Source organism: Siniperca chuatsi, linkage group LG3, assembly GCF_020085105.1.
Source record: "Siniperca chuatsi isolate FFG_IHB_CAS linkage group LG3, ASM2008510v1, whole genome shotgun sequence".
In the NCBI taxonomy this organism is placed as follows: domain Eukaryota; kingdom Metazoa; phylum Chordata; class Actinopteri; order Centrarchiformes; family Sinipercidae; genus Siniperca; species Siniperca chuatsi.
In genome coordinates this window covers 2,665,823-2,687,307 of record NC_058044.1, presented here as the reverse complement: position 1 = coordinate 2,687,307, position 21,485 = coordinate 2,665,823, and the positions used below count along the sequence as shown (strand labels likewise).

At 41.1% G+C, this 21,485-nt stretch overlaps 1 protein-coding gene across 2 annotated transcripts; it reads right to left on the bottom strand.

Moving 5' to 3' along the window:
• Positions 1–876: 876 nt before the first annotated feature.
• Positions 877–17,754, bottom strand: LOC122873124 (E3 ubiquitin-protein ligase pellino homolog 1-like). Of its 2 annotated transcripts, XM_044189483.1 has the most exons (8): positions 17,570–17,754; positions 14,733–14,855; positions 10,096–10,273; positions 5,356–5,485; positions 4,867–4,968; positions 3,953–4,150; positions 3,637–3,825; positions 877–2,889 (listed from the first exon to the last, which is right to left on the bottom strand). In XM_044189483.1, exons 3-8 carry the CDS (start codon positions 10,179–10,181, stop codon positions 2,308–2,310), a joined length of 1,287 nt encoding a protein of 428 aa, XP_044045418.1. In that variant the 5' UTR covers positions 10,182–10,273; positions 14,733–14,855; positions 17,570–17,754; the 3' UTR covers positions 877–2,307. The 2 variants fall into 2 exon arrangements, with proteins under 2 accessions (XP_044045418.1, XP_044045417.1); XM_044189482.1 differs by lacking the exon at positions 14,733–14,855.
• Between the last annotated feature and the right edge of the window lie 3,731 nt (positions 17,755–21,485).

Below are 21,485 nucleotides of genomic sequence, written 5' to 3'. Positions count from 1 at the left end.
AAATACTCAAGTAAAGTACAAGTACCTCAAAATTGTGCTTAAGTCTAGTACTTGAGTAAATGTACTTAGTTACATTCCACCACTACTCATTACTAAAAGTCACACGCTCAACAAATCTTTTAACAGAGGGACTAGTCGAGGCAAAAACAAAACTCAAAGCAGTAATGTTTTCTGATATTGTTAAAAGTTTGTTTACATCTGTCAACATTTGAATAATGTTGTATACCTACAGGAATAAGTTATGCTGTGATGTTTACACCATAAACAGTAAACTTCTGTCCAACTTATTCAGTTTAGAAGAAAATTAGACAACAAAATAGTCTAAAAATATCCTGTCAAATCCAAAATGAATTACACATATGCATATTAAGCTGAATCGTACTGTGTGTTACATCCCCCCCTATCGAGAAGCCAAGCATCTTCAGTTGTGTAATTAAAATGCAGCTTTTTATCTTCTTGCAAGTTGGAAGACTCAATAATATGTGAAAATAGATTCTGTGAGCTGGGATCTGGGAGAAGCGGCGAGTCAGTTTCTTTTTTGTTTTTTTCAGTATGGAATTTATGAATTTTGTTGTATGTGAAAGTCTGAAAATCTGACAGTGTGAGTTATGTGAATGGGAAGTCTTTTTTTTTGGTTGACACTTTGAAATACTGTTGGAAATTGTACGTGTTGCATTCTGGATCTGGTTTATATTAATTGTGGGGTCTTGTCAGTTTGTGGGAGGTGGGCAAAGTTGTATACACGACACAAGAATAAAAACGTCATCGTCGTCATGTAGGAAACCTGGCTGTACGCAATATATATCTGAGGGATGCAAGTGTGATTGTTACAGCACGAGTCTGGGTCGCAGCTTTTCAAACAGAAACAGCCGCACAAACATCAGCAGTGTGTTTTTAATGTTTGCAATCGGTACAAAAACAATCAGTGTGCAGCGCGACTGCATAGCTGTGAGGGCAACAAACAAACACGAAGGACAAACTGGTGAAAGAACAGACACCTTCAGTCTGAAACGCATGAAATGGGTCAGCGACCTGGACAGAATCTGTTTCAGTCCTACATTTACCCTCCTGCAGGTTGTATTTGATGCATCTGCGGCCACTTACATTGAGAGCAGCTGAGGTTTTACTGGTTTGACTGAAGAATCGTTCCCTCCAAAAATTAACTCGAGTTTCACCTAATTCTAAACAGATCCTACTCTGTTTACAGAGTCAAAGTCAACATACTGATACAAGAAAAAGAGCTCAAATCAGAACAGTTCATCCTCTTGGGAACAGAAATGTGATCGGTGACATTTTAAGGAAACTATACGATGCATTTTGATGTTTCTTATATAGAAGTGGGAGGTTTGGCCTCATGGTGGCGCTAGAGGAAAGGTCAGAAAGTCACCAATAACATCAGAAATCCTCTTCCAGACACGTCATGGTACTCTGGTCAGGAGATGTTGAGATATCTTGTTGGAGATATTAGTATATATTTTAATTATTGTATAGTTTCCTTTTTATATCATGAATGTAAACAGATTTTTGTTTACATTTATGCAAAAGCACATGTACGAGAGCAGTGACTGGATTTTCACTGCGGGCTGAAATATTCCTTTAAGAGCACTTGGGACAGTAAGTGTTATTAAGTCCTCATGTAACTACTGAGTAATGCTGGTTTATTGTCATCCATGCCTGTAGTATATTTTTATTTTGTTTAAAAAATTACATTCAATCTGCAGCTTAAAAACGTTTCCCAAGAAATATGTTTTTGTTATGTCATGGTACAAAGCTTGTATTGAGATAATAAATAACAGTTATTCTGTGTTCAAAGAGGCAACGGCATTACAGAGGGAGGTCGCTTGATTTCAGAGAAAAAGATCAAACACATAAATAAGTTATGGCTCACTAAAAGGTCCAGTTTGTGCCACAACTGAATATTCTTCTGTTTCCCACAGAAAAGCTTTAAAACACTCGACTGAAACCAAACTGGCTCTTTGAGGCAGGGTGAGGCAGTGATCTGGGAAACATTACAGCTGTTAAATTCTGCACTGATTTACAAAAAAACATTACTGAAGAGGTAAAGGAACATACAAAGTGTAAGGCAAAGCAAACATCTGTGCAGCTGTCCAGGGAAGAGAGGAGGACACCACTGCCTGAATCATGTATGATATTAAAAAAAGGGCAGGAATCAACCCAATAAATGTGTTTATATTGGTCAAAATTAAGTTAAATTAAGTTATAAAATAAAGTTATGAAAACTCAAATCATATTGCTCTGTCCACCCTTCTGTTGGTGAAGGCTTGAGATAAGAAGTCTGAGTGGTTTCTAGTCCAGCGGGCTTTGGAAGATGAGTCTGATGCAGCCGGACTCACTCAGCGGCTGGATGCAGAACGGGCAGGCGGCGTGGAAGGTGTGCGCGCCGTGCGGCAGCGGGATCTGACTCCAGTACGCCGTCGTCTTCTCCGAGCAGACGTGACCGCAGGGGACGAAGGCGTGGGTGGGGGGCTCCGCGTCCACGTAGAAGCCCGCCTCACAGCCCAGCCACAGCGGCACGTAGGGGCCCCGCGCCCGGCACATAGGGCACTCTCTCTCCTTACACTCCGCCTCCACCTCGGGGTTGCGGCGCCCCCCCCAGCCGTGGTAGCCGTGCACGTGGCCGCAGCGCAGGTAGGCCCAGGGCTGCTTCTCGTCCAGGACATCTTTGCGCCGAAGGCTGGGGAAGGCCAGCGTGTTGAAGCCCACGGGACACTGCGGCCGCCCGGCGTTCAGCTCCTGCCGCAGCGCCTCCAGGTGTTTGACGGTGGGTGTGTGCGCCAGGCCCTCGGCCGTCCGCCACAGCAGGGTGGCGCCGCACAAGTCGATGAGCGAGCCATCCACCAGCTCATTAGACTCAGAGACAGAGTCCACCTGAAGGAGAGACGAGCAGATTACAGGTCATTCACAACACCACAATATGACGCTGCAGCCTGTTTAAAATCATTTTTATATGGAAACCATTTCCAGAGCCAAACTCATGATGTCACTTCCTGTCTTGCTGCTGTTCCAGTAGATTCTGTAACTCAATACAAGTGAGGGTTTCTGAAAAAGGGGCTCTGGCGTTTACTATCCATATTAAGATAAGATAAATTACTATCTACTCTTGATTTTAGAATCTGAACCGTTCATTATTTTAACAAGTTAAAGGTACCCTGTGCAGTTTTTAACCACCGGTAGCGCTATAGAGCAGTATTTTTACTTATATTTGCTTCCCCGTTTTGTTTGTATCATGCACATGCACGCATGCGAGCACACGGGCGACACGATACACATTCCTGCCTCTGGTTTCATGCTGGTCTGCTGAGCGACAGTTGGCGACAGTAATGAACAAAGAAACGCAGCAATGCACCAACAGAGGCGAGGAAGAAGCCTGCTAGCAAGTAAATATGAATGTAAACAATAAACGCTTTGCAAATGTTATATGAGGAAGAAAATGCATTCAACGTGTTTGTTAGACCTCGAGGATACAGACAATGTGTTTTGGTGAGAAACAGTGAATGTAAACATGACTTTTGCTTGTTTACAAGAAAACTCCACAGGGCACCTTTACACAATGATTCATTTGTTTACATTAAATAAAACTACAGCTCCCATGAAGGGCAGGGGGGAGTCACCCACCATCTTGCCCCTCTGCTGAGAAGATCTGGTTTCCCGCAGGGTAAAGACGTTGCCGCAGACTGAGATTTCCCTCCACAGGCCAGGTTTAGAGTCCTGGCTGAAGCCGTGGCGCGGGTGCATCACCAGAACCCCGTTGGTGGTCAGTCCGTCCATCTGACCGTCATGCATCCTCCACTTGGCTGCCTTCTCCTGTGAAGAGGTCATGAATTCACGTTTAGCCTGTCCGTACTGAAAAAACAACTCACCTCTAATTACACCGAACACAAGCAAAGAGTCAGTGCACCATCCACCTCTAACAGCAGTCAGTGCAGCCTACCCCGAGGAAGATGTTCTTGGAGGAGTCGAAGCCTGCGGCGTAGATCCGCGCAGAGTAAGGCGGGTTTCTTTGGCAGATGATGCGGCAGGCGAAGCGGGAGATGGTGCTCTGAACTGTGTGGCCGTCAGCATGGCACTGACCACCCGGCGCCGTGTCTGTCACCACAAAGTCGATGGGATTCTCCGTGGAACGACCGATCTGTAATGATACAGAAGCACGATTTACGTTACCAAACCTGGTCTTACAGTGTGTCCATGCTGATGCCTGCAGACACCTTTATCTTAGCGTCATGTACATAGTGACGCTGCGTCAGTGATTTGATTAAGTGGCCTAAACGTCCCACCTGTCTCATACAACAACAACGGCAAACTACAATAGGAAATGGGGACCACAGTACAAGAAACATGCATGAAAAGTCAAACTGAGTTTATAAAAACAGGATAAAGTCTGGACTGTTTATCACAGCAATTTGTTTGCAGCTGTGTTGTTTCTCATTTCTCTTTCTAATTCCTCGATTTACTCCCTTTTTCCTCATACTCAGTTTGGTGGTGTATGTATGGTGGTCAAAAACAAATAAACACAGGAACAAAATCAAAGCTATTTTTCTCAGCTGTGAAGAAGTTTACATTTTGGAAATATTAGCGGGCATTTTTGAGATACAAGAGTTCAACAACAGTGATGAAAGACTAAAATTCAAGTTACTTAAAGTGCTGGAGGTTAAGGCGATAAGATTAAACTAAATCTCGGTGAAAAAGACACGAGGTGAAAGAGAATTAAGCTCATATTAAGAAGCACAGCACTCTGCTGCTGACGGTCTAATCCTTGTGTGACCATGCAGACACACACAAATAAAACGTTTAATTTGATCTGCATATCTGAAGTGACATAAGGTAGAGTTAGTGGATGCTACACACCTGGAACATGTCTGTGTTGCTGTCGTGGGTGTACTCCACCACCACCGTCTGTGCCCGGGACAGAGTGTATGAAATACTGTGCTGCTCCTTGTTGCTTATAGCCTTTAGAAACACAGAGGAGAAGCACTGTTACACTGTGTTTAAGGTCTGACAAACACAGCTATTATTGCTCTTTTTGTCCATTTTATCAATGGTGCAGTAAGTCTGTAGCAGAAAGAGCGAGTGTGTGAAACTATGTGGCAAATTCCAGATTTGTACTCAATATAAATCACACTAAACATATGTGGAATAAGCTGTTTTAATGCCTCATTAGTTCATTGCAGTTGCCTTCCACAACCACACTTAAAAAGTAATTTATAAGAACCAAAGCCCATTCACTTTCTGTCTTCTTTTGTGTTGCTCTTAGAACATTTGAAGGTTTCACTGCTGTACTGCATCTCATAGGCCTGACGCACACGGGCCACTTTGACCTGTGCGTTGAGCTCTCACCTTGGCAGCCTGAGGGGTGCAGGACGTGTGGACAGTGCTGGGTTTCACGCCGTTGGCCTTGTTTCTGCGACACAGAGCGAAGCGACTTTTCCGCCGCCCCTTGTCACCGCTGGGCAGAGAGCCGTTACACCTGAAATGTGGTATAACGTTCGTAGAAGATCCACACAGGTTATCAGGGCATCTTCTGAATCAGAAAGCAGTTATACTGAACATATACTGCACCATCACAATGTTTCCTCTTGTTTGTTGTTTCATACTCTGCAGGATGTTTTAGGACCGGTTATACTACAGTGTCAGAGAATGAAGCCGCCTTATTTCCAGTTTCATTACAACTAATGGCACACAAAATGCATTTTGAATCGCGAGATGAATCATTATTACGCTATATAACACCTTAAAGGCTAACGAGGCAAACATGTAAATGTACATATTTGATAATCCTGGTTTATACTTGAGTGACGAAACATCCCAGACAGCTTTATTTCAGTTCTGGATACAATAATACAAAAGCAAAGGTCTGAACCCACAGCAGCCAACCTCCCTGAACCACAGGCTCTCTGTTGTGTCCACAGTGAATGGCTTTCAGTCAGGAAGTCAGCTGCATTCTTTGCTATGGTTGAGTTTCTCCGCACATTTAACAGGGTTCAGGCTGCTCCCAAACAATAAACACTATCTACCAGATGCAGGACAAGGTCATTGTTTTGCAAATCACAAGTAAGTCTAAAGTCTTGGCTATAAAATCCAAAGACCGACAAGTCTAAATAAAGTCCAAGTCCTAAACTTTGTGTTTTGCATCCTAAACAAGTCATTATGTGCCCTCACTGAAGGTAATCCCATTCAAGTGTTTTAACAGAGTAACAGTTTATATATAGCACATTTACAGAAATAGTAAATGCTCTTTAAAATTAACTTTATAACATTTTAAATAGAACGATTGAGTAAAACGATCATATGTGTCTTGATCGTGTCGCATAATTACAATAATTTAGGTGACAGGACCAAGACAGGTGTTGTTGCATGTCGCCGTCCAGTTTTTGTTGTGTCTTTAAATGCGAATGTGATGATCGTCTGGTGTGTGTCTGCTGGTCGGCACTGACTAAAACACACCTTTCCCTGCTGATTTAATTCAGAGGGCTGTATATCATGAAACTGAGGAGCTGAGGATTCATAACTGAAGTTCACTCACTGCACAAACTTTTTATTAAATTATTTTTAATCTTCAAGCTTGGGGGCTTTTCTAGTCAAAAGGCTACAACAAGTCCAAATAAAGTAACCAGAATGTCTCCTTTTTACATTTCTATTCCTACACCTGTTCAATAAACAAGATACAACATAGAAATCAGGCAGGTTTGGAGCAGTTGGAAGGTGTTTTTTTCCCCAATTTTGATGATGCTAAGCTAGCACTTTCTAGTCTTTATGCTATGCTAGGCTAAACACATCCTGGACCTATCTACCTCGTGCAGGTAAGAAGACAAACAAGCATATCTCCCAATCGTTTCTTTAACAGCTTTCACTGGAGACAGGAAGCTTTGTGGGGGAGAGAAAGCTGAAGAGCAACAAGGGCTTCGGTCCAGGACTGAAAATATCATCTGGACGCCTGTTAACTACAACTTAAACTGAACATCATTTATTTGCAAAACATCATGTATTTGCAGAACATTATTCTCGTTGTGAGCTGTAGTGAATCTGAAAAGCAAATAATGAAAGCTAAATGTAGTCGGACCTTTAATTAAAAGTCAGTTTAGCTGGAGAGCTAATCTTCAGAGCCAGACTGCTGCCAGCCGCAGGTCAAATAAACATTCGAGCTCAGTTAAAAGTCGAGCCATTCTTTCACTGGATAATGCAAACTTCCTGCGTTTCAGATAAAGAGACGGCCACCTCCTTTCTTAGACAAACTTAGACCACCCCGACTCCACTGTGGCTCCACTGTACGACACATAACACGTCCTCTGTTTTCACAAACTATATGGCTCTTTAAAATTAAACCTTATGACCAGTGTAATTGCCGGTTACTGGGTCTGCCAGACTGTTTAATTCCACATGTGGACACTATGATACAAAAGCAAACAAAAGGTCTGAAACCACAGCAGCCAACCTCCCTGAACCACAGGCTCTGTGTTGTGTCCACAGTGAATGGCCTTCAGTCAGGAAGTCAGCTGCATTCTTTACTGTGGTTGAGTTTCTCCGCACATTTAACTGCATTGAGGCAGAGTTATGCTGCTCCTGAACAAAAATCAATAGACTGAATTTCATACGGCACAAAAAAAAAATGCTACAAGGTGCACTGAACTCATATGAATGGATTAGTTTAATCTTGTTTAACTTGACGGAGTACAAATTCTTATCTGCACCGAAGGGGGTTACATACTTAGAGGAGCACACACAAAGTACAACAACAATAGCGTAGAAAAGGTTTCAGTCGTAGTCGTCTGGACGCTGTTTTCAGAATCAAGACGTTTCGGCTCCCATCAGGAAGTCATTCTCAATTGTGAAAAAATGGGACGGGAACTAGAAATTTAAGCTACTCTGTGTTACATAAGCCCCGCCCTCAGGAAGGAGTCTACCTGAGTATCTGTTGATTAGCTAGTTTCACCTGAAACTGACCTAATTGTTTCCATGATGGCCCAGTAATCAGTAATCAGGCCTATTGTTTTCTGGCTGCACCTCCCTCATCACTGTTAAGTACCTTATTAGCATGTGATTGGCGTGACCAAGGTGCTAATACACTGTGGTAAACTTTGGGCAGATTGAATCTCAGACCACCATTTCTGTTCAAAGAGGGGTTTTCTTTTTTCACAAAAATGGCTTCCTTGACTCCTCTTTCAAACCAACTCTTCTCTCTGCTTATAATCTTCACCTCGCTGTCTTCAAATGTGCGGTTTGTAGCTTTTAGATGCAAATGCACGGCGCTCTGCAATCCTGAGTTAGCGTGTCGTCTGTGCTGTGCTGCATCTGAAAGCTACAAACCGCACATTTGAAGACAGCGAGGTGAAGATTCTAAGTAGAGAGAAGAGTTGGACTTTCTGCTACAGGTAAAATCTGAAATACACAAAGCAAGACGTTCAGTTTAAAGGCTTATTAAATGCTAAGACCACACAGTAGGGCTGGGTATCAAACCTCAATACTTTTTTGGTATGGACCATTATGTGTCCACAGTACCTAGCATCAACAAATCTGTCAAGTACTAAAAGCTGGCATCGAATGTCTGGTCAGCTTTGTACCTTTGAGCATATAATTCCTGATTTAAATAAAACTTTTGCCAATTTTAGACGATTTAATTTCGGCTGGTTCTTGTGTTCGGACAACATTTAACATTTAAGAACTTTGGCTTCTTTTGTTGAATGAAAAAAAAAAAAACATGTTTATATTTCTCAACCTACTGAAAATCAGTTATAGTATTTAAAAATCTCAACAATACTCAGCCCTACCACACGGTACTTTACACTCTGGTATGTCATGACAGCAATAAAACTGTCCTATGAGGTGTTCCACCTGCTTATATTTGACTTGTGCTAGCCTGCCGGACGGCGTTGCATTAAGCTGTGAAACTACGGTCAGAACCACATTTTTTGACGAACTTCTCCATGTTTTTGAGCCAGAACCCGCTGTCGCCAAAGTGCTGGCTCACGGTGGGATTTGTTGGGTCTAATATTATACAGAGTGCGGTCTAGACCTGCTCTATAGGTAAAGTGCACTGAGATAACTTCTGTTATGAACTGGCGCTATATCAATAAAACTAAACTGAACTGAAGTGACACCCCTGCTGCACCAATGCATGAAAGAGGAAGCCAGTGTTTTGTTTTTTTTTAGCAAAACTACATCTACTGCAAAAGAAACAATTTTCCTCTATTTTTTCCTAAACTACAAGTTAGCTCTCCATATTCGCTTTGGGTGAACTTCCTCCACGTGTCACAAAACTATAATCTTTAGGTAAACTATGTAATCTAAGTTTGTGCAGATTCTGGCGAGATGACGTTATTACAAAGCGAAACAATGCCATTGTCTCCCGTGTTTGACTTTTAACTATGCAAACAACAGCTAAACAAACTGGAGGTGTAGCTCAACTAACTCTCGACTGGCTCTGTACATTAGCTTGGTGTGACTTAAACTTTGCTTGAGGTGGGTACTCGGCAGCAGTTATCCCCTCGTCGCCATGCTGTGTTATCATCGTGCAGCGATGCATTCGTGAGCGGAGACTGCTGTAAAAACTTCATGGACTCAGAGGATTTCAGAGTCAACTGTCAAAATGTATGAAATGACCAAAATGACATTGTTCATTGACCATGTTTGGTTACTGTATGTCTTAATTCATGAATGCAATGCTTTTGCAGTCTTTTCGCCAGCCGATTCTCAATTACTGGATGTCATAGTGTCCCTGAAAGCACCACCAAGATGAGTTTGAACGGTTTGAACACAGCCCCTTCTCACGACTGAATTACCACAAGGTTTCCTGCTAAACAAATGAAGCAGACTGTATTTTCACTGTGGTAGATTACTATCTAAAGCAAGATTCAATTCTTTGCAAGTTGATTTGCATGCTGACATGGTCTCATACAAATTTCTGCCTGAAAAGTAGGAACCCGATCTAAAAACAGATGGTGTTCTGCAGAAAATGAAATGTTCAGCAGTTACGTAAAGTACTCATATATGAGTAGTTAAAGGGCTAAAACAAGCAAAACCTTTAAAGCTCCATCTTGGTGATTTAGAAGTTTTGACCACAGCTGTAAAAAAGCTCCTTACCCCAGCACAATGAGCTCTCCATATTTGACTGGTCCTTTGGTGGAAGCAGGGGAGGTGGAGATGTTTTCCTGACCAAGCGAAAACATCTGTGCAGCCTTCGGGGGGGAGGAAGGGTGAGGACTACTGACTCCCACTGTCACCCTCAGAGCGTCTCCATCAGCGCAGGTACACACATCACCTGCACACACAAGCAAAAGATAAAGAATAAGTTTTACTTACCAGCAAACGTGCTATCGGAGAAAACGTCACTTTGGATATTTCATTTCAAATTTAAAAACCCTCTTCAGACATTCAAACAAACACACACAGAGGCTTCAACACAACAGCATTCATTACTACAATACACCCACACTGTCTTTGTACAGGGAGCAACAGTGGCAGACAATGTATGTATTCACTCCAGTACAGTGAGTGGGGTTGTTAGGTGTAATACAGGGCCATTTGCATCCGTGACGGGGTGACTCACTTAGCAGCACACTGGAACTGATGTTACAATCCTTTGTACCATGAAAAAAAAAAAAAAAAAACAAGCTGCGCATTCATTCAGAAGCCCAACTCTGATGTCAAAAGGCCGAAGAGGACGCAGCGTCATCATAAGCCTTCAAGTTACACAAAAGCTTGTTATGACCGATTCTGCACTGATGTGGTCGATTTTATTTTTAGTTCGAGGTTTTGTAGAGTTTGCTCAAAATACTCTTTACACATCATCTTCCAGCAGTTGGAGACAATGTGGGTCAACAGAGACAAATCACTATCATATATTCTGGTCTTGCCAAGTCCTTTCTCGTTAGAGGTTCATAATAAGCACTACAAGAAGCACTCCATGTAGAAATGCCACTAAAATAGCAGGCCCTTTATATGGCGCTCTGCCTACAAAAAATGTTAATTCCAGAGTCGGATACCTATTTTAGGTTTTAAGTGCAGGTAGGAAGGCCATTGAGCTTTGCTCAAAAGCACATTGACAGCACTTGACAAAGATGGGTATCTTACTTTCCACACCTGACATTAGAAATTAAATCCATCATTCTCTCTAGTCACACATCTGTCGCTGCACACCACACAGTAGTCTTGGCTCTGAGTTACACCACCACAAACACCAACTCCACATCAGGAGTTTAAAGATCCTGGATCTTTTTCAGACCCCTCTGGATAACATTTCTGTAAAGTTCCTGAAAAGCTGACGCGTTTTTTTCAGCGTTATACCAAGCAAGGTCTTCTTCTATAACATTCACAGTCATGCAGTTCCACGGTCAGAAACACAGCTGCTTTACTAGTTGTGTATGTGTGGGTCCCCGTTTTGTTTGATCTTGCACACGATGCACATTCCTGCCAATGGTGTAACACTATTCCACTGATCTACAGACAGCGGTAATGCACCAACGAAGGCTACGAGGAAGACGACAGCTAGCGAGTTAACGTGGACGTAAACAATGCAGGTTCCAAAATGTTATTAAAAAACAGGAGGAAGGAAATGAGGAAGGAAATCCATTCGATACGTTTGTTAGGACTCAAGGACACACACAATGAGCTTTATTAAGTAACACTGAATGTAAACAGAAAAGAAAAAACGCATTTATGTAGCATGTATTTAAATCAAAGTGCCTCTCGTTGGGCCGTGCATGGCTGGCCATCAGGAGCAACTGAGGCTCAATGCGGTCAACATGTGGCCAGGAGAAGCTAGGGAGCATTTAATGGATTATCCAGTCTCCTGAGCTACAGCCGCTCATATTGATCATTGATCATATGTTCGATTTACAGCTGAAAGGATTAGTTAAAAAAAAATCAACATCAACAGAAAATTCATTGCCAACTATTTTGATAATCGATTAATCGTTTAAGTCATTTTTCACGCAATAATACCAACATTAGCTACTTCCAGGTTCACAGGAGCTGCTGCTTTTCGTTATGCTGTATGACACTGTGCTGAATATCTTTGGGTTGTGGACAGTTGGTTGGACAAACAAGACCTCTGAAGACGTCAACGTAGGCTTCAGGAAGTGCTGATCAGCATTTTTCAAGGTTTTTTTGACATTTCATAGACCAAACAATGAATCAGTTATTTGGGAACATAACCAGCAGATTAACAGATGATGAATCATTAATTGCAGCCCTGGTTTGCTTTGTGGTAATCAATCAGAGCAGCATGACGAGTTTTACAAGTTAGGAAAGGTCGAGGCAAACAGCTCAATCAGCCCCTGGACACGTCGCACCCAACCAACACGGGATCGAGTTCGTTAGTTTAGATCCTGATCTGTTTTAACCCCCCGTGGGTCCACGCTGATTGCATCAATAATTGATCAGAGATATTTTTAAGAAAAGCACAGGGCCACAGCTCTGCCTCTCCGCCTGCAAAACACCCTGTGGCTGAAATCTACCAAACTGCAGCTCAGTACTCTCGGAGACCGACAGACTTCCCATGACCAGTTTCCTGGGGGGAAACCCTGCAGCCCTGTTGTAAATCTGTCGGGTTCAGTGGGTGAAAGACATTTATAGACGCACGTATCATGAGAAGAGATGACCACAGCTTATTTCAGAGGCCATGAATACAGCCAGTGAACAGCCAGGGGGGACAGAGACCCATTCACTGCCTGTAACTGGACACCAGATAAGGAGGACGACTTCTAACGTGACTTCACTCCTCCACAACAACCGCTCTGTTGTGTTTCCTCTCGTGACGGAGACGTGAGTCGCACCTCGCTCTGTTCACGCCGCGGCTCAAAGCTGATTTTATCCCTTTCTGAGCAGCCTGAACAACGCCAAGCTGCACGGAGTCCAGGCTCTTCACACAACCTAGTTTTGACCACAAGCATCACTATGGCAACAAGCAGCACCATTCAATGGAAGCACAAAGTTTGTCCACGTTGTTATTTTTATATTCAGAAATCTTTATACTCTTTAACATACTGATGTTTTAAATATTTTGTTTTTGTTGTGTCCTCTACTCTTCTTCGTTGACCCTGATTATCATCTGATATCACTAATTTAATTCTAGCCTGCTGAGTGCAGATTTCAAAGTAGAAGCTTTCAAAGTTTGTTTTCTGTGACAGCTAACCTCACAGATGCAGAGAGGTGGCGGATTTCGAACTTGTGAATTATTTACAAGCAGCACAGCAGGTCTCGCTAACGTCACCTGGGGCCCTTTACCACGAAGACAGGTTTTCAGGTATCACGAAGCTGGCTCACTTTTACCCGGGTTAGATCACCATGGTAACCTACTGTATGCTGCACGGCTACAGAGCAGGTTAAGATCCAAATCCTGCCAACGGAGTTTCTACTGATCAGTCAGACCACTGGTGAGTCATCAGTCCTACAGGATCCCGACATGGACAAAAGTAATAGATATTTTTATAGGTCAGTAGAATCAGTTTTCTTTTCAAACAGAGCTTCTAACAAATGCAGGGATGGTTTATGACTCTAAATATAATGAAGGAATTCCCGACAGCGTCGATGCTTTTACGCTCAGAGTAACACGAGGCGACATGATCATTTGGAAATAAAAACTATTATACTATACTAATCTTTTATTAGTAAAATAATCCACACACATTTCCCATGATTAGACAAGCAAAGACATCAGACGTTAACTAGTTTTCTCCTCCTCTCTGCTCTATCAGCAGAAACAGTCTTTTTATGTGCATCACATATTCATAAGTTTGTTCATCAACAGACAAAAAAGCACTCAGTCTATACTAAAGACATGTATAATAATTCCTGCGCTTATTTATATTTCTATATTTACAGCCTTAGCCTTACTTTTAATAATTTGGAACATTATAATAAATAAATTATGCTTTCTTCTTAGTCTATTCGAGTATACATTTCACCTGCTTGAATATTACTTTTTGTTGTCGTTATAACCAAAGTTTCCCACGGCTATCTCATTTCATATTAAGTACTTCATTCATGGTTCTGATGATGTCGCTTGTAATTAACAGCTTGGCCTCTTTCTCATGAACGTGCTCGCCGCTGGACTGGAAAACCCCAGAGGTGACTGAGCCAGCTGATAACCGGCTTCGTGATACCAGTCATCCAGGATGGCCGACGCTCGGCACGGTGAAGCCAGGTGACCCAAGAGACGCCAGGTAACTTCCTTTTGGGACTCTTTGTTTTGAAATCCATCCTGCATCACATTTACAATACACAGCGTCCTTCACCTTGTAGCCATTGAGCTGCCTGACTGGACCAGCGGATCATTAAGGGCCCCGCAAACCCTCACAGGTGTGTTCACATATTTGGGCTGATAAGACCTCTGCTCTGGTTGAAGGTGGGCATAACTACGCTGGATTTACTGTATGTGAGTATTTGCTGAGTCCCAGGACTCCATGTGCTAACATTAATGATAAAGGTGCAGATTGTCCAACTGTAACAGGTGCACCAAAGCTAACAGGAGAGTCAGCGATCGTCTGTACGTGCCCACACTGTCCTGAGAAGGCGTCTAATCAGCCAAAATAATTCAAATCACCTGCACAGGTCAACCATGGGGGGCTTTAACCTTTTGAAATTAAACAATCATTTTAAATGGCTTCAGTTGAAGTTACAACCATTTAAAATATTTTAGCATGCTAGCACATCCCTTGTGATAAAACGAGACTAGTTTGGTGCTGATTCACCAAAGATTAGAAAACTGGTGAACTTACTTTACCGGCCGGACTGTCCTCAGGGACAAGGATGCGATCCCTCACCGGATTCCCACAAAACTGCCTGCGATTGTGGGAAGGTATGACCCGCCTGCCAGGAATCGAACCTGGTGCATCTAACATCTGCCACATATTGATTTCATTAATACAAGTTAATTAATGTTAGTACATTAATATCTAGCAGCACGACTAACCCTGGCCCTGGTTCCAGACCTCTGAATCCAGACCACATCTCTGATTTGTTAAGAAATTAAATTAGGTCTGGCGTTGGGCGGACTGACGGCTGTTTCCCCAGTCAGAGCTCTGTTAGTCGGATTAAGAATGGGGACATTCAGCTTCCTGTACCAGAGTCAGTGAAACAGTGACAAGTCACAAGTGTGGTTGAGATCGACACAGCTGATCGAGTCAACTTTTTTTGGTCGTCGTGAAACATGCTCCCACAGAAAACGGAAACAGGCTAACGTGAAATGACATGAAACGGCAATTTAGTCTGATTATCAGGCTGTCGACAGAGTATACTCTGAGTCATTCAGTCGTGTTTACAGTCCAGTGAATGACTTTCCACAGCAGAAAAAGCCATTAAAGCCGCGGTCCGTAGTGAAAGAGGTGTATTAGTTCACAGTGATCATTAATGACATAAACATGCTAATGATTTATTGGTGTATACGTCACACATGCGGCTCTGTTTGGTGTCTTGCTGAAGGACTCTGTTAACTCCAGTGCTGACTGACAGTCCTCCAACCTGCCAATCACAGACCAGCTCGATGAAAGAGGAAATACCCCCCTTCAACCCCGGCTCCCACACACACACACACACACACACACACACCCCTAACCCAGTTCACTATGGCAACACACAGAGATAAAAGCTGTGGCTGTGAGGTTTCAGTGAGCAGCCTGTCAAACACATCACATCCCATAACGGGGGGGTCGGGGGGGTCACAGAGACATGCACACTAATAATTCAATTAAGAGCAGATTAAGGCTAGTCTAGTCCCATTACTGCAGCATGTAAACAATTTAAACAGATTATTTCAGATGCTTTAAGATCAAAATAAGGACACATTTAACCAGATTAACAAAGCTGGGTTACTCATCGATCTTTGAATTAAAGCACAAGAGACGCAAAGCAGCGATGGAGGATTTGACCAAAGATCAGTATCGTAATCAAATCATTCTAATAAAGTTTTAGAAATTTCACATTTTTAAATATTAGCTGACTTTGTACAAGAGCCAAACAAAGGGTCGTCCCTAAATAACTTACGAATACAGTTTGTTTTGTCAGTAAAGGTCTAAACAGAGCTGGGTGATTATTATCACTTAGGGACTTCCAGGGAAATCAAATTGTGATTAAAAAAAAATTAGTTCATCAAGTTATTGTTCGACAAATTTTAGTTGTCCAAATGTTTTAAATTAAAAACTAACTTTACTTTACAAACGTTGGTCTCACACAAAACATTGCTTTTAACATCAGTTTGATTATTTGATGTGATTTTTCGTACATTTGCCGTATCGTGATGTATTTTGAATTTGGATTATTTCCTTATTACAGGGATTCCCTCGAGAGATTGTTTTGCCGAGGAGGTAAGCCACCCAAATCCTGATGCACCTCATCTGGGGATTTATTCTTCTTAGTAGATGACGGCCTAAACAATAGGCACATTATATATGATGACGCTTTCTGTGAAAAACTGTTCTGCTCTGCTCCTTTTCCCAGAGGGTAAATGTTAGTTGGCCCATCTCTGCTATGAAAAACTGCAGGAAACCATGTATTAATATTGTGACAGTGATTTGAACCAGCCTTGTGATCGTCAGCTCTGCTTTAATCCACCCAGACTAAACTTTCTCCAGGTTTTTAGGGTCAACGTTTGCGTGCGGAGAGGGGTTGACGTCGCCTAAAAGCTTTTAATATGAGCGGACAGTTGGACAAAAAAAGGGCCAACTTTCAAGTTTTAAATGGGGAACAAAAGCAGCGTCTGCAGGGACAGATGCTCCGGTCGGATGGTGCATGCTAATCAGTCTGTGTGGCCGGAACAAAAGAGGCCAGCTGGACTACACAGACCGGCCTGGCAACCGCAACCACTGCTGGGGCAGCTGTAGGATAACATACAACATATACACTATGGTAAAAACGTATATGTACCTGGAGTAATATTTATAATTACCCTGTAAAAAAAAAAAGGTAACTTAAAAATCTGAATTCAGTACCACACACACACACACACACACACACACACTATAGAAGTATAGGAGTACTTTAGGATAATACACTACATATATACAGTACACTAAAGGTATCAAAAGTATTTATAATTACTCTATAAAGAGTAAATAGCTAATTTAAAAATCATAATTCACTGTCACACACACTTGAAGGAAATACAGAAACATTATAGAGTACAGGAGTATTGTAGTGTCACTTAAAGAGACAAAGAAAAACAATGAACAATGAACTTACAGCATAATAATAACATTTTAAGTCACTATAGGAATATTAAAATGATGCTTATGGGTGTTAACACGATATATTATCAAATACAATAATACCAAATACTAAGAAAAACGTTTTAAACTATATTTGTTATGGGATTTTTTAAAGAGAAAAAAAACAAACGTTATTTGCCATTTATAACTTTTAATTATGAACGTTTGTATTGAAACAGCATTATTATTATTATTATTATTACAACAGTTAACGTATATGAAATCTGGTCGGTAAAAGGAACTAAAAAAACTAGCGTGTTATTTAGCATTGATGCGGATAGTGGGCAACACATTTAAACGTTGGTAAAGTTAACAAGAATAAGGAGAAACTACTTTTTAAACAACAAACTTACCAAAGCTACCGGTCGCCCTAAAGCGTCTTCATCTCCCGGATGTGTCCGGTCCGGTTACCGACGGTGTTAACTGTTTCTGAGCAGAAAAAAGTGTTAGCTAGTTGAATGTCTACCGGGAGTTTAAGACGTTTTCGTCGGCTGCGGACTCGTTAAACTAACGCAAAACTCAGCGAGGTTTGGCTTCTTCTCCGCACTGACAGCTACTGAACGGCGTCCCGCTTCCGGTGCGCATTTCAAAATAAAACGAGTAAATTCAATACCTGCATTTCAAAGGGGATTGATAGAGTTAATATTAAACAGTTTAATATTAAAAATATTAAACTGTTAAAAAATGTTAATTTGGTAGTACAGTTTTAGTTTTCTTTACGAGAATTTGTAAAAGGTATGCTGTATTTAGTTTTAATTTTTATAACATTTTATAACTTGTCATGCACTGATTGTGAAATTCTGGGCTGATACAGATGTTTAAAATAATAATAATAATAATTTTGTGCCAGGGAAACAGAGAAATCTTCATTATAAAAAAATAACTTACGTTTTAAAGTCCTTCCGCCCTTCGTTACGCTATCTTTGAATGAGCATGAATTCAATCATACAAAGTTAGCAAACAATCTATAATATAACTTTCTTTCGCATTAAAAAGATTCTTTTTTTTGAAAAATAACTGCTTCAAAGGCCTTTTTAGCTGCTATACAACTAATAAAAATAACCAACACCAAATTTAGCCAGCGCAAAATTGATGCGACACAACAGATAAACATCGGCCACTGCCATCGGGGAATGTCGTCCTATTTGCAGAGAGGCAGTCAACAAGGCGAATATCGATACCGATGTTCGGCCGATATATCGGTGCGTCCCTATTTAAAACCATATTTTATATTGCTTATGTGTATTTGACTATACATTGCTGCTGGGGCTTGGCATCAGTGTGTTATTTTGACCTACGTGTTTAACGCCTGACTGATACTGTCAGACTCTGTGGAATAAGATTTTTTTTTTTTTTTTTAACATTAAAGCTACATAAAGGGTGAAACTATATTAACCAAAAACACATTCACACAGCAGATAATCAACGATTCGAGATGTCCAATTTTGTGTTTCATGCCTCATTTAACAGAATCCGTAAGTAGAGTTTTGGTAAATCGGAGATTGATTAAATTTAGTTTGAAAACTATATAGTATATACCACGACCTGCGTATACACTGTTGTAGCTTACATTTCCACTTGAAATATATTTTATTGAAATTATTTAATTGCACAATGCTTAGGCAAGCTAAACTGTTTTCTCTGTCTGTTAATATTTGCTTGTCAAGAGGTATTACATACCATTGACAGGTGTTTTATTGTGAAAATTCAAAACCAGACCTTCCTCTCTCTCTCTCTCTCTCTCTCTCTCTCTCACACACACACACACACACACACACACACACTACCATTACCAGAATAAAAGACTCACACATGCTTTCTAATAAGGCATCCTTTATTAGCTGCCATGGCTTTATAACGATTAATAAATCATTTACTAATAGCTAATAGGTAAACGTCCATTAAATGCTAAATGGTTTCTCGCTTTTTAAGCATCAAGTCTGCAGCAGAAATATATAAAGAAGGTTTTAATACGCAGATTTTGGTCTAGATTCTCCATAGTCCTGTTTTAGAAGGTACATTTTATTGTAATTATTATTATAAATTATTTATTAACCATTAATAAAGCCAGTAGTTATGAGAAAAGCGGTACTGCGTTTAATTCTTAGAGACAACTTTGTTTGATATGTAATTAGGTAACGGTAAAGTCCATTTTATGTTTCATTGTCGCTTATGGTTTATTATGGCCGAAGAAGCTGCTCCTAAGTTAAATGCCCTTCATCTGCAAGTTTTTTTGTTTTGATTATTACCCAAATCTCGGTGACCTTAAGTCTGTTTATTGGTATTTTAGTTAACAAACAAACCGTAAGCACTGTATGCACATTATGTTAATAAAATATATGAAATATTACCAAAAACAGTACAGAATTTACATACACAGACACACATAAAAGCAGCAGGACATGTGCAGGATAAATGTTAACCAAGGCACAAAGCTGCTTTACTTGGTGATCACTGGCATCTCACATTATAACCTATTAGAGGGTATTTATTGCCTACGTGATCAATGAAGTCTTATGGAAGCTCTCAGTGGAACCTCGTAAAGTGAGTTTAAGGTGTTGCGTAACATCTTTAAACAAAACGTAGTGTAAGTGGGAGGTAACCAGCCATGTCTTTGGTCTTTGTAAGTGCCAAACATGCATGAAATGAAACAAATCAATCATCAGGAAAACTTCTGCTGCATTGCATTCGTTTGCAGAAATGCTTCGCTGCCAGATAATTAATTAATTAATGAATTAATTTTCTCATGTAAACCAAACTTATTTCAGCGTGAAGAATACATACAGGTGGCTTTAGTCACACACATAGCATCGCACAGTAACAACAAAGAAACCTCGGGCGTACATTTACAAACCTGTGCAAACATGAACTTATCTCAGCTCCTGGAAAATGAGTCACATCCTTCATCCTAAACAATAACGTGTCACTGCGTCACTTTCCACTCACGGGTCCCACAAGAGAAAGGCCGGCCTCGGTTTTCTTTATTTCAGCATCTTCTCCCACAAATAGCGGCTGATGTGGTTAAGTGTAGTGTTTATGTGCTCTGTTGCATTCTAGTTTTCAGATCCACTGCATTTACAGAGAAGTCGGCAGTGTGCAAAGGCCACCTAGTGTTAAAGCTGTGAAATCACAAAAAAAGTATGTGATATTTAGAGATTTCGTTTCAAAAGAGAAGAAGTGAAGTATTTAAAAAAAAAAGTAAATTAAAAAAGTTTGAACATCTTTCAGTTTTGGGTTTCTCTGCTTCTAAAAGTGTTTCACTGGATGAAAAAGACCCTAAAATGAACGTTTAAAGATGCGTATGAAAACTACATTTGTGTTGATTATTGTGGTTGTTTTCCTGTTTCGTTGGACAAGATTATATTAACTTATTTAACTCTTGTACTCTTGTACCAGTTCGAGGAAACCAGTTTAAACAAGTCACATGAGGAACATTAACATCTGAACAATATCTCAGTGCCAAACATGCATGAAATGATGAGACCAAAGATATTGATCAGATGATGATTACACCCAGCTTGTGCTGTAATGGATGGTGTGACTCACACCATCCATTACAGCACATTACAACACAGAGCCCAAGAAGTGCTCAGAGGGTAAGAGGAAGGAGGAAAGGCATGTCCAGAGTGCACTCTCAGCCTGTGGTTATCCTACTTGGGCTCTCAACAAAGTTAAAAGAGCCAAAAAAACAAGACAAAAGTGTAACAGAACCGAGAAGGAACGGAGTCTCCATCCCTTATGTATCTGGACTGTCTGAAAAACTACAAAGGATCTTTAGACAGCACGATGTTCCTGTTTTCTTTAAACCAGGCAACACTTTAAGACAGAAACTCTTCACCCCAAGGACAAGATGCCCACACAAAAACAGAGCAATGTAGTTTACTCCATTCAATGCAGTGAGGAAAACTGCAAAGAACGGTACATAGGTGAGACCAAACAGCCACTTCACAAAAGACTTTATCAGCACAGACAACACGCTAACTCAGGATTGCAGAGCGCCGTGCATTTGCATCTAAAAGCTACAAACCGCACATTTGAAGACAGCGAGGTGAAGAGTCTAAGCAGAGAGAAGAGTTGGTTTGAACAGGGTGTCAAGGAAGCCATTTTTGTGAAAAAAGAAAACCCCTCTTTGAACAGAAATGGTGGTCTGAGATTCAATCTGCCCAAAGTCTATCACAGTGTATTATCACCTTGGTCACACCAATCACATGCTAATCAGGTACTTAACAGTGATGAAGTAGATGCAGCCAGAAAACAATAGGCCTGATT

Excerpts from the sequence above, each read along its gene's own strand:
- LOC122873124 (XM_044189483.1), bottom strand. The coding sequence starts at position 10,181 with ATGTTTTCGCTTGGTCAGGAAAACATCTCCACCTCCCCTGCTTCCACC. Across the intron at positions 3,826-3,952 it reads CCAAGAACATCTTCCTCGGG|GAGAAGGCAGCCAAGTGGAG; the intron begins GTAGGCTGCACT and ends ACCTCTTCACAG. Across the intron at positions 2,890-3,636 it reads CTCAGCAGAGGGGCAAGATG|GTGGACTCTGTCTCTGAGTC; the intron begins GTGGGTGACTCC and ends TCTCTCCTTCAG.